At 34.3% G+C, this 13,198-nt stretch overlaps 1 protein-coding gene across 2 annotated transcripts; it reads left to right on the top strand.

Moving 5' to 3' along the window:
* The first annotated feature begins 343 nt into the window (after positions 1-343).
* LOC132635998 (guanine nucleotide-binding protein alpha-1 subunit) lies at positions 344-10,775 on the top strand. Of its 2 annotated transcripts, none has more exons than XM_060352625.1 (14): positions 344-500; positions 2,708-2,861; positions 2,981-3,053; positions 3,484-3,521; positions 4,089-4,178; positions 4,352-4,429; positions 4,564-4,671; positions 6,814-6,915; positions 8,175-8,230; positions 8,953-9,087; positions 9,312-9,405; positions 9,553-9,612; positions 9,698-9,777; positions 10,263-10,775. In XM_060352625.1, exons 2-14 carry the CDS (start codon positions 2,778-2,780, stop codon positions 10,438-10,440), a joined length of 1,176 nt encoding a protein of 391 aa, XP_060208608.1. In that variant the 5' UTR covers positions 344-500; positions 2,708-2,777; the 3' UTR covers positions 10,441-10,775. The 2 variants fall into 2 exon arrangements, with proteins under 2 accessions (XP_060208608.1, XP_060208609.1); XM_060352626.1 differs by having other exon boundaries at positions 345-500; positions 2,705-2,861.
* Positions 10,776-13,198: the final 2,423 nt, after the last annotated feature.

Genomic DNA, 13,198 nt, shown 5'->3' with positions numbered 1-13,198 from the left:
TTAATCATTTTTTCGTCGTAAAAAAAGACTACGTGTTGAAAAGCTTATGTTTTTAGTCAATAAAAACAAATGTAGCCTACTTTGTTTAACGACAAGGTAGATCTGACCTCAAATATTAACATAGGACAAATTTGACATTTCATTGAGTTCAAGTTTTAATTTGAACATTTTCATTTAAATTTTGAAAAAAGTAGTAAATTTTTGTTTAAAGAAACAATGAAGAAAAGGCAAAAGAATTAGTGGTTCTTTAACCTCCCCCCCCACCTCCCCCCCAACGCCCAACCAAAAAAAAATAAAAAATACAAAAAAGGAAAAAGGGTTAAAAATGGGTTCCCATTTGTTTTTTTGGTTAGTCAAAAGTTTGAAGTTTGACTATGGTTTAGGTACCCACTATTTTTCTGTCTCTGTCTGCGTGTCTGTCTTTGTCTCTCAAAAGCATTGTTTCTGAACACCGCAACTCTTCTCTCATCAGATCACTGCTTCTTCTCCCAGATCCTCCGGTCAGTACAATCTTTAACTTAACTTAATACACATATCTTTATATATTTAAATGAAAACTTGCTGTTTTTTTTTTTTTTTACTTTTATAAATCTTTTCCAAATATTTTAGGGCTTGTAGTGCTTCAGAATCTTGAGTGTTTGGGTGTTGAGTTGACTGAATTAAATGTTAAACAAGTGGAAATAGAAAGTTGGTACTTGTATTTAAGCTTTTATACATACATCTTTATGTATATAAATGTAAAGTTGCTGCTTTTTTCAATGCTTCTGGGGTTAGTTTCCAAAGGTTTTAAGGCTTGGAGTGTTTCAGAATCAAGAATGTTACGTGAGTAGGATGTTGAATTGACTGTCTTAACTGTAAAAGAAGAGCAAAAATAGGAAATGGTTAGTTTTATTTATGTTTCCATTTCACTTAGGGTCAAAAATATCCCTCTACTTTGTTTTAATGGCTAAAAATATCATCCGAACTAATTTTGGGTCATTTATGCCCTGCCGTTACGAAAGTTAACAAATATACCCTTCATGTGATGGAAATCCCCAAATTGATTCAAATAACCCGATTTCATAAAAAATAACCCATTCTCCTATTTTACCCGCCCCGAGCCACCTCCTAAAATAACCCATTCTTCCTTCTCTCTCATATTTTCTCCTCCAGCTATCAAGCCCGTCCATGGAGACTTACTTTCTCTTTAGCCGTTGACTGATTTAAAAGTTAGTGTCATGTTTTAGGAGCTACAATTTTTATGTTTCACTTAAGTCATCTTAGGAGTCCTAATTATGTTGAAATTAGTTAGGTAATGGGGTCAACTCTTTTAGCCATTATTTCAGGTCACAGGTTAGTGATAAGTTAGTGCTTTATTTAGCTGCTTAGTTGGTTGCTCTGCAGTACTAACTATTTAAATGTATATATTGGTTGTTTCCAAAATGACTGTCAATTGTTTCCGTCTTTCTTCGCTTTCCTTTCTAAGGGAAGAGCTTGAACAAAATTTCTATTCAAATAATGAATAACAGGCTTATAAATTATAGATGTTTGACAAAGATGAAATTTAAAATGTTTTCTGGTTTCAAAAATCACTTCTTAATCTTCCTTCTGGTTATAATTGATGGAATTGACGGCTTGAGAGTTGTAGGAGAAAATATGAGAGAGAAGGAAGAATGGGTGATTTTAGGAGGTGGGTTGGGGCGGGTAAAATTGGAGAATGGGTTATTTTTTATGAAATCAGGTTATTTGAATCAATTTGGGGATTTCCGTCAAATGAAGGGTATATTTATTAACTTTCATAATGGAAGGGGCATAAATGACCCAAAATTAGTTCGGAGGATATTTTTAGCCATTAAAACAAAGTAGAGGGATATTTTTGACCCTTTTCCCTTTATTGTTCTCTTTTTTCTTTTTTTTGGGTGGGGGGGGGGGGGGGGGGGGAGGTGAAGAGGCCGTGTAATCTTGGATAATGAAAAAGGGGTTGTAGTCACTTCTTTCTTATTTTGGAAGTGATTTATTGTAATGTATGGTATAATTTCGTGGTTAATAGTCATAATGTATTGGAATGAAATGGGTTTGAATAGAGTGAAATGTGTATAGAGGACAGTCGAAATGCGCACAGACCAGTTCTATAAAAGAAAATAGAGGATTCATGCAGCTGATCCAAATTAATTTTGCATTTGAGCTTCATTAATCGGTTGATTAATGACGAGTTGTCATTTTTTGATAATAAATGGGACTAGGTTGGTTTTGGGGCCTTAGGTAATAACTAATTGGCACGTATTACCTTTATTTTTCTACACAATTGAAGGTAGGAAGAGACACTACTTCCCGAAACAATTGCTTTCCGTATGGATTAGAAGCATAATCATGTAGTGTAGGACCATTTTTCTTTAAAAATAATCTTGCATTGTCATTCTTGATGGCTTTCCATGAACATTTCGTCACAATTTAACCGTCAATTTTATAGAAGGTTCAACTGGCTTTTATTTCTTCCCTTTCTTGCAACAATAAGTTTTTGAACTTAGCTCCGAATTGATTGTGTAACATTATCATACATATGTTTGTGTATAATTGCCTTATTAGATTGAGATGCAAATATGGGTTTATGGAGACGTACATTGATTATTCTGTAAATTCAACTGAAGTGCAGTTGCAGTAAAGTCTTTTATAAGTACCTTATTTGCTTATTTTTATTCTCTCAATTGTTTGTTTCTTTGAAAAGTAGGTACATGGACATCATAAAGGAGTTGCAACAGCAGATTTGAGATCTCTAGCTTGACTAATCACGCAAGCCTATGCTGTCTGTGGTTTTCGAAAACATGGGCTTGTTGTGCAGCAGAAACAAACATTACAGTCAAGCTGATGAGGAAAATGCTCAGGTATGAGTTATACGAAATAGATTTGGAATTTTTGGTAATCGCCCATAATGTTGTCTATAAGCTAGGAGAGTTGCTAAATGCATAAGCACCAGTGTCCTTACTAGATCATGTGTCTTCAGACTGCAGAGATAGAAAGACGGATTGAGCAAGAAACAAAGGCAGACAAGCATATTCAGAAACTTCTTCTACTTGGTAAATAAGAAAACAATATAGTCTTCAATTATCCTATGATCTAGTTATTTTGTTACTCTGTCTTTTGCTTTTTCCTTTTTATGTTCACCATACCCATGTAGTGATTTATGATGCCTACAGGCTTTAGGCGTGTTCTACCTTTAGACTTGTTAAATTTGAGGAAGGCAATTGGTTTTGAGCTTTACTTTTCCATGAAGCTTCTGCTTCGCAAGATGCTGGTGGTGGAAGCACAGTGAAATATTCTTCTTCGGAATATTTCCTAGCATAGAGGAGCTTCAGACTCTGGATTGACTTATTTCTGGAGTTCTTTATTCTGCCATATCTTATAGTATTCTTTTCCCGTATCTGACCTTACTATTGTGTGTTTGCTGGTCTATGTCCTGTTACTATTACTATGTTTTCTGAATGCTGATTTTTCTGTTGTTTCAAGGTGCCGGAGATTCGGGGAAGTCTACTATTTTTAAGCAGGCAAGAGATCTTATAAAATATCTATTAAGATTTCATTATTCGTAGATGTTTATGTATTAAAGTGTGTGACCATCTCATCTAAAAGATTATATTGTCAGAGAGATCATATCTATATTTACTTAATTATGAGCCTGTTTGGATGGGCTTAAAAAAAGCAGCTTATAAGCTGCTTTAGATAAGCTAAGCCAAACGGGCCCAATTAATTTTTTGGGCTTATTTTAAGCACAAAATGGCTTTAAGCTGGCCAGCTAAACACTGAAAAAAGCTTATAAGAAACTTATAAGCCAATCCAAACGGGCTCTATGTCTTCAACGTGTCCCTACACGTGCGGACTTGATTTTTTTTATGAGCCAATCACATGAATTCTTTTTTTTTTTTTTTTTTTTGATAATGGGTAGTGGAAGACTCGAACCCAAAACTTTTGCCTGCTCTGATACCATGTCAAATGTGTGATCATCTCTTCTAAAAATTTAAATTGTTAGATGGAGCAAATTTTTACTTACTTAATTATGTGTTCTGCAAATGTATTTTTTAACCCCTGTTCTCCTCTATTAACTTTCCATGCAGATAAAACTTTTGTTCCAGACTGGTTTTGATGAAGCAGAGCTAAAGAACTACATCCCTGTCATTCATGCCAATGTCTATCAGACAATAAAAGTACGGAATACTTGAAAGGGTGTGTTAGTTATTTCCCTTTGTACAAAATAGCTGCTGGTTGTTAGAGACATGCATATATAGAAATACTGTTCACATGATTGATAACGAGTGTCGATTACCATGTATCATGGAAACTGACATTCTTACACGGTGGGTGCTTGGTGCCATAACAGATATTACATGATGGGTCGAAAGAATTAGCTCAAAATGAGTTAGAGGCCTCAAAGTATGCTCTATCAGCTGAAAATAAGGTTTGTCGTTCATTGTGCAATTACCAGATACTTGGGCTGTCATCTTGAAGTCATTTAGCCTATGAAAGTGAAGTAATGCGATTGCTTGTCTTTATTAGCTGCACGAACATAAATACATGTTTCTTTGGCTCCAGGAAATTGGCGAGAAGCTATCAGAAATTGGAGGCGGGATGGATTATCCTCACCTGACTAAGGATCTGGTGCAGGATATTGAAGCTCTTTGGAAAGATCCTGCTGTTCAAGTAATTTTCCTTTGGCTTAAGCCCTTTGATGATTTTATTTCAGTTTCAAGTATTTTCTTTGGGCTCCTTGATTTGGATCACGAAAATTGTTTATACTTATATAAACTTCAAATAAAATTGTTTTTTTTTTACTTATATAGATAAATGATTATTGAAATAATCAATTCATTGAAGTCAATCAATCAACTATGCATCAATCGATAACTAGTATTTTACAAATCCCAAACTAGCTGGGGATTCGCGACACGTGTGCGCTGTATATTCTGCTTTCTTGGGGCCATTTCACATCTCATTCCTATGCCCTTTTTGGGTTGTCTTTAAGGTAAAATTAGGAGTTATACAAAACTAGAGTTATTCCGATTCTTACTCTTGTTCCTAATTGGACCTAATGTAAAGAACCAGTAACAACTAAACCTTATTCCTGACTATTTGGAATTGTCTATATGGATCATTTGTTTCCATTGTGTTCTACTCTTAACTAAGTTCACATTTATTCCTAGATATCGTAGGTCTTTTTGAACTACTTCTCTCCATGTGATTTTAGGATTGCCTTGACCCTTTTTAGCACCTCCAATCAGTAAAGTGTCGCACCTACAGATTTGTGCATTTGGAGGGTCATTGCTTGATAATCTCAACTTTCTCTCATTTTAGTGTACATATGTTACTTGCACCTATTTTTTTCTAAGCCTTAGTAGGCGGGTTTACCCAGTACTTGTGCTGGTGGGAGGTAACAGGCACCCAATAGAAAAGTCGAGGTGTGTGCAAGCTAGCCTGAATACCACCATCACCACCAACATACCCAGTGTCATCCCACAAGTGGGTGCCTGAATATCACCGTCATAAAAAAAAAAATGTACGTTACTTGCACCTTTGTCAAAGGTGATCATTTTAGTTTTGTCTAGACTTTTACTGCAAATTTATCTTAACTTTCCCATTCTAAGACACTTATCTTGAGAATATTTAAGCCCAACATTCACTCCCCTGCTGCCGGTCCTTGCCTTTCACTTTATTGGATATCTTGCTATTGCATAGTATTCTTGTAGTACTCCACAGCAATCATCTTTTCTAACTCACTCTATATGCTCCATTTTTATCTATCTTGCCATTCTTTCTCCTCGAAGATTGAGCCTAGGGATCTGAGTAATTCGTATTTAAACCCCACAGTCCGTCACTTCACCTTCATTCTTCTTGTGTTGGCTAAACTGGCTATGCATATAGACTGTCTCATTCATGTCCCAAGGCCCTCATTCTTTAGATTGCTTCGCCATAGTCCCAGTGTTTAATTTCATTGAAGTAGATCACTTTAGAATTTGATTATTCATAAAATAGCTGATCAGAGATTCTGATTAATAAAACTGATGATTGGATCAGGTAAAAGACCCAAACTATGGTGAATACTTAGTAGGCGTTTGGCCATAGGATTTGGGAGTCTGATTTCATATTTTGATTTCAAATCAGCGTTTGTTCATGAAATCTGCATAAAATTTCAACTTCAACTTCAAATCATGATTTCGAATCCCAAATCTTTCAAAAAGTAGGATTTGGAATTCCAAATCGTGATTTTTTTTTTTTTTTTTTTTAAAGTGTAAAACTTACCCATAAGTTCATATCTTGTAAAAAAAGACCCATCATTTTATATTTTGTTAAAAAAGACTGATGCTCGATGTGAAGAAATTGTCCGTACCATGTAGAAGGATTATATTAAAGAATTGCTACTATTGTTGATTTTTTGTAAGTGGATCTTTGTAAAATTATGTGTATTTGAAAGTTTGTAATAGCATGTAATCACGAGCATTTATTTATAAAAGGAATATGGAGATATGTAATTCATTAATGTAGCGCCTTGGAATATTCTGATACCTTGTTTATGAGCTATGATTTGCTCATTTGGTAAGATTGTATAAGAGTTGAGGAAGTTTTGATAGTTTTCACACAAATTGTGGGGTTTTCATATTTATGAGAAAAAAATACAACTTGAGAAATTCAAATTGCACGTCCAAAAAAATTTCAACTTCAAATCAACCTGATTTCAAATCATGATCTGAAATCATGTCCAAACGGGCCCTTAATCTTTTATTGAGTATACTAGTAATGATTATCTTTTATTTTCAACTCTGATTGAGCTTTCATTCTTTCTTGTAGGAAACTCTTTTACGTGGTAATGAGCTTCAGGTTCCAGATTGTACCCATTATTTCATGGAAAACTTGCAGAGATTTTCTGATATAAATTATGTTCCAACAAAGGTAAGAAATAGAGACTGGATCTTTTATGCTTTTCGTTTCTGTCTACTGATTATATGATTTGAACTGGAACTAGAATGCTATTGGAATAAATAGATTATTGGAAGTCTTGAGAGTCCGAGTTAGTATGTTTTGCAATTCTACCAGTAGGACAGAAGATTAAAAACAAGCTGTTCAGTGAATTTTGAGCGAAAACAAGTTGTTCATTGATCGTACACCAATTTCTTTATCAATGAGGTATTTCCCAATTAGGAGATGCCCTTTCATTGCAATAATAACATCTATTCTACTTTTTGTATTGAATTTGTAAATCATAGCCATCTCTTTTTCAACTCTGTCATAAAACTATCTACATGATGTTGAATTTACAGTTTTAGATATCAGTGTTGACTCAGATGCATTATTAGAACAATTTTATGTTAGGGTTTCTGGTCCTAGGGGTGTCAACGTAAACCATAAAGAGTGGTTATGGGTTCATATCTACTACTACAACAACAACAAGCCCAGTATAATCCCACCATGTGGGGTCTGGGGAGGGTAGAGTGTACGCAGACCTAACCCCCACCTTGAAAGGTAGGGCGGCTGTTTCCGAATGGGTTCATATCTACTATTTATTATAATTTGCATAATTTTTTAAACATAAATTTATGCTTCGTGTCGAAAGTTAGGGGTTCAATTGAACCCCCACTGTCTATGCTAGATACGCCACTGTCTAGCACCCAAGATACTTGCTCTTACACAGTACACTTTCCCTGGCTTACCGTGTATGCCTATCTAATTTTCTAGTGGTGGCGTTATTTCTATAGCAAGTGTTGCCTTGCTACTGCTGGTAAAGGAATGTGTGGTTCATCTATCAATTACTCACAATTGCTATAATTTCTTTCTTCATGCAGAGCATCTTGGATTGCATCTGGTGAATTGTATAAACTTCCATATCTAAAGATGGGATACTTTTATCTATTTATTATGCCTTTATACACTCCTTTACGTGCTGGCAAGATACTTTTCCCAGCCAAGCACAACAAAATTGTTTGATGATGATGGCTGTGATACTTTAACCAAGGACTTTTGTTTGTTCCGTTTGTGTTGAGTTGTCTAGACTACCTCATTTAAAATTTAAGATGTTAGATGGAAAAAACTTTGTTTATTTGATCATGTCTTTAACACAGTTACCATATATGCATTACAGTTTGTTTTATTTACATTATTGGAAGTTTTATTGGAGATCTTTACCGAGTGTCATTTTTCTTGTTATCTTGTAGGAGGATGTTCTTTTTGCCCGGATTCGAACAACGGGTGTCGTTGAAATACAGTTCAGGTGAATTTTCACGCCTCCTCGAACTGTCTTTATATCCATTTTCTAAAACCTCACTTTTCGTGGTTTATATACATTTTGATCTCTTAAAGAGGTTTTGGTTTAATCGAGAGCCTAAAAATTTACTACAGTTTACTGGATCTGCAAGCAAAGTGAAAGGGCTGTCTAAACCAATCCTTAGTTTTCTTTTTCCTGTTGGAACAATGCATATGTTGTTAGAAATCCTTCCCTGCTATCTTGTTTATAGGCAGGTCCAATCTGCCTTGAATAGCAGGCTTATTTATGCGTCTTTCTTTTTGTATCATTCAAAGAACTAGGTAATATTTAATAGTACCAGTTTTCAAAAAAAAAAAAAAAAAAGAACTAGGTAATATGCTTTTTTGTGTGTAAAGTCTTAAGTCACACTGTAAATGTTATTCAACTAGTTGATGTGCAGTTACTTGGGTTTTCTTTATTAGGTTCTACCTATTTCCTAACTTGCATCTACTCTCTGTCCCTCATCTGTAGCCTAAGTGCCTAACTTGTGCTTATCAAGTATGTACATTTATATGTCCTTTCATTTCTTGATTATAATCATTTTGTACTTCCAATACACCAGTGCTTATGGTCCTCTAACGATGCAACTGTTTATGACCTTGTCATTGTTTCCCTTTGTTTTCTTATAAGATATATTGTATTCTTTCTAATTTCGATGGAAAGCTTAATCACTGCCAAAATATTCGCAGCCCAGTTGGAGAGAACAAAAAAAGTGGAGAAGTATATAAGCTTTTTGATGTTGGAGGTCAGAGAAACGAGAGAAGAAAGTGGATTCATCTATTTGAAGGCGTCACAGCAGTTATATTTTGTGCCGCTATTAGTGAGTAAGATTTCTGTTCCTAGCTTTGTGAAATTTCTAACATCATTTACTTTAAGTAAACCCAAATCCGGACTTGATCATAAGTAGCAGTACGTGGGTCATGTAGCTTTCCAGAATGAGGAAGGAAATAAAACGTTAGTCATTTAATCTTAGGTCAGAAGGATATTTAATTTGTGTGTAGGAAATGAGGCTACTGCATTCTTACTGTTGTTCTATTGTTCACTTCAGGTATGATCAAACTCTATTTGAGGATGAAAGAAAGAACCGAATGATGGAGACCAAGGAACTCTTTGAGTGGGTCTTAAAGCAACCATGTTTCGAGGTCAGTTATAATTAAATAATATCCATCTTTATCAGCTTGTACTCATGCCACTTTTTGTTATATACATTTGCATCACTTTCTTTGGGGTTTAAAAAAACAAATAAATCAGACCAGTTATAGAAGCTGACACTTCTATTCTTTGTGCAGAAAACTTCTTTCATGCTATTTCTCAACAAATTTGATATATTTGAGCAGAAGGTTCTGAACGTAAGTACATATTTATTCCAGTGGTGGTGTCTGTCTGTGGAACTGTTCTTTCTCATCTAAGAATGATGATATCCCGTGGTTTTAGGTGCCTCTCAACACCTGTGAGTGGTTTAAAGATTACCAGCCAGTTTCAACAGGAAAACAAGAGATTGAGCATGCTTATGAGTAAGCCTTCTTATGTTCAGTACTTTTATATATGAGATCATTCTTTTGATTCCACAGATACATTTTTTTGGGCTCTTCAAGAAATACTTCTTTTAGTTTTTTGCACCCAGTTGCATTTGTAACCTCAATATAAACACACACACACATTCATTTGCTCAAAGAATTTTCCTGCTTTTGATCACATAGCCAGGGAGAAAATAAATCTCTTGAGTAGCTTGTACTCACAATTAATTCACATTACTTCTCTGTAGGATTTCTAGCAGTCTATAGCTATTACGATTGACGTGCAGTCTAGATGGGATAGCATAGTTTATCTATTCTTTAGCTATATTTTGGTCTATTTTTCTGCTTTTGGCTTTTATCATTATGAGCCAATATTTTGGGTCTTGGGGACATTGAGGCAGAGCTCGTAGCTTTCCTTTGAAATTCTTGTTCAATTCACGTGCTAGATGGTCCGTTCTGTATTTTGATGATTTACTCTTTAGGTTTATAAAGAAAAAATTTGAGGAGTCATATTTCCAATGCACTGCACCGGATCGTGTGGACCGGGTGTTTAAGATCTATAGAACCACAGCCCTTGATCAGAAGCTTGTAAAGAAGACTTTCAAACTGGTAGATGAGACCCTGAGAAGGAGAAACCTCTTCGAAGCAGGTTTATTATGAGATTCTTTAAATTTTCGATAGCAGAAATGTTCATACCTTGAAAGATGCATACAAGTTTTGAACAGCGATGTTCAAACACAGAAAAAAAAGGCTACGGGCGTATCATATCTCATTCCACAATTTAAAGTTTTGTCCATGTTAGGTCTCTAAGCACATATTTCTTTCTATATTCCAGTGTTTCTATGTTCTACTTACAAAGCAGATGGTTCAAAACAAAAATTGATATTCAAATATATTCTATTGATGTTCATTTTGTTGTATCTTGTAACAATCTCACAGCGAAGTTGTACATGCATTGTTGGTCAAACTTTTGCTATTTCGTGCTTCTTTTAGTTCATCGTATGGCTCTTAACCAGCTTAAGCTATTACTGTGTCCTTATAAACAAAAAAGCTTAAGCTATTAATGTGTTGTTATTTCAAAAGCCTGTTCAACATTTCAACTAATTCCCATAGATTCCACTATGGATCGCACTGCCTACAGTGAATTTTTCCTTCAACTTTTATGGTCTTTGAGGGGTGTGGTTTTAGCTTTTAGTTAACTTTTGTGGTCTTTTGTTAAGCCTAAGATAGGGAAGTGGAAGTAGGGCTGTCCATAACCCAATATATTGTGAACGGCAGTTGTATACCACTTGTATTTCGTCTAATTAGGCTTTGAATATGCACAAAGGTTTTATTTGGTAATGAAATTAATGTGAAAGGTAACCTTTTTTGACTGTGTATTAGGCCGTTTGATGCCCTAAGTTGTTTCTTATCGTGTTCTACACAATCAGATCACCTAAAAGATAAGGCTATGATGGACATGTAACTGAAGATTTAAATTATCCTAACTTGGGATTGTGGTGTCATAGTTGTTGTAGGTAATCTAAAAGATAGCTACAACTAACTGCGTATATTAAGTGGAATTGGTATCTGGAAATAAATAGTTACATGTAACTCCACATATTAAGTGGAATTAGTCATTTGGAATAAACTATATGAGTTTAAAATTCATGTCCAAAAAGGTGCAATTCTTGGAAGCATGCATTTGGATTATGTGATTTTTTGTCCAAAAAATAATAATACATTTCTATATTTAAAAATAATTTAACTGAAAACTTCTCATTTTATCTTTAATGAAATGATTTACAGCCACACAAATATCTTTGGCTTGTTTTAGACTACAAATTTAAAAAATCTTCTGTTATTTCTTAAGTTCCATGCTTAGTTAAACTATACCACATAAATTGGGATGGAGGGATATTAAATATTGTATTTTCCGTTTGTTATTTTGGTTGTGACATTGCAGTAAGCATATGACAGAGCGAAGTATCGGCTCAAATTTGTTTGCTATAAATCTAGTGTATGATCAGACGTGACAATCGTGTTGATTTTGTCAAATTGAAGGTCAAATATGTTGAACAAAAGGATAGAGAGGATAAAAATCAATATAATCCCACATTTTTGTTTTATGCTTGTTTGTCATATCAATTGCTAAAATATGTTTAAAAATAAAATAAGCATGGACAAATTTTGGGACATCTGACAAATGTGCGAAGAATTTCTTTACAAAAGAAAGAATAACGAAGTGCCTTTAGCGTCTTTTTTCCCATCCAACTTAATTGTTGATGTTAGCATCTTCATTAAAGGAGGTAAATTAGACGTGATACAATGTGTAACGTTTTAATTAGAAAAGAAGACCTAATTTTTAAGCGTCAAAGGACTGGAAATGTGTGGTGTGGTGTTAATAGACTAAAGCAAACGAACTTCATCCTTCAATTCCTTCTTTATCACGTGTGGAAAGTAGTCAAGGGCAGTACGCATGGATGTTTTATCTATTGTTTTCTGGTCAAACTTTATTTATGCGATTATTTAAATAAAAAAATTATACTAAGTTTACACGTAATATCAAATAAATAAAAATAATACCTCTTACTCTGTTAAAATCATCCTCGCAATTAATTTGTTTTTAAAATTGGTCCAAAGAAGAAAAAAACGAAGCAATACAAGTTATGTCTTTTATTTATTTATATATATTTTATAAAAGACAATGTCATGGACGGCGATAAATAGGAGTCGGTTGAGGCGAACAACTGTATTTATATATTTTGGGGATTGACCGTGTTTTGTGGAATTTCACTGGATATGTTATTGTTGTTACTGGGGATTGGCCGTGTTTATAAAAGTCTACGTAGTGTCCCCACGTTCCATATCTTTGATGCCCTGCAAAAATTGTTGGAGGTGGAAAGGTGAATATACACCTCCTACTCTTTACTTTCTTATTTTTGACCTTTCCATCTTTTGAGGAAAAAAAAAGAAAAGATACTGCTCCATTTCAATTTATACAATATACTTTTCTTTTTAATCAATCCTAAAAAAAATCCTAAAAAAATGATACATTTTCTTATTTAGCAATAATTTAACTTTAAATTTACATTTTATGCTTAACGAGATGATTTATAACCACACAGATATCTTTGATTTGTTTTAGTCTACAAAATTTAAAAGTCTTTCTTTATTTCTTAAATTCCGTGTCCAGTCAAATTAAATCATATAAATTAGGACGGAAGGAGTAGCATTTTTAAGACGAATAACAAGGACGTAATAAAAAATAATTACTCGCATAAAATCAAAATGCTGGATGTATCTCTTCTATTCATTAGTAAGTGATATGTACCAGGGCGGAGGTAGCTCATCGAGTGCGGATTTGGCCGAATCCAGTAGCTTTAGTCCAAACCTTATATTTATGTTAAAGTATCTATTGAACATATACAAATTATTA

The sequence above is a fragment of the Lycium barbarum genome, chromosome 4 (genome assembly GCF_019175385.1).
Source record: "Lycium barbarum isolate Lr01 chromosome 4, ASM1917538v2, whole genome shotgun sequence".
NCBI classification, from domain to species: Eukaryota; Viridiplantae; Streptophyta; class Magnoliopsida; order Solanales; family Solanaceae; genus Lycium; species Lycium barbarum.
This window is presented reverse-complemented; position numbering and strand designations above follow the sequence as displayed.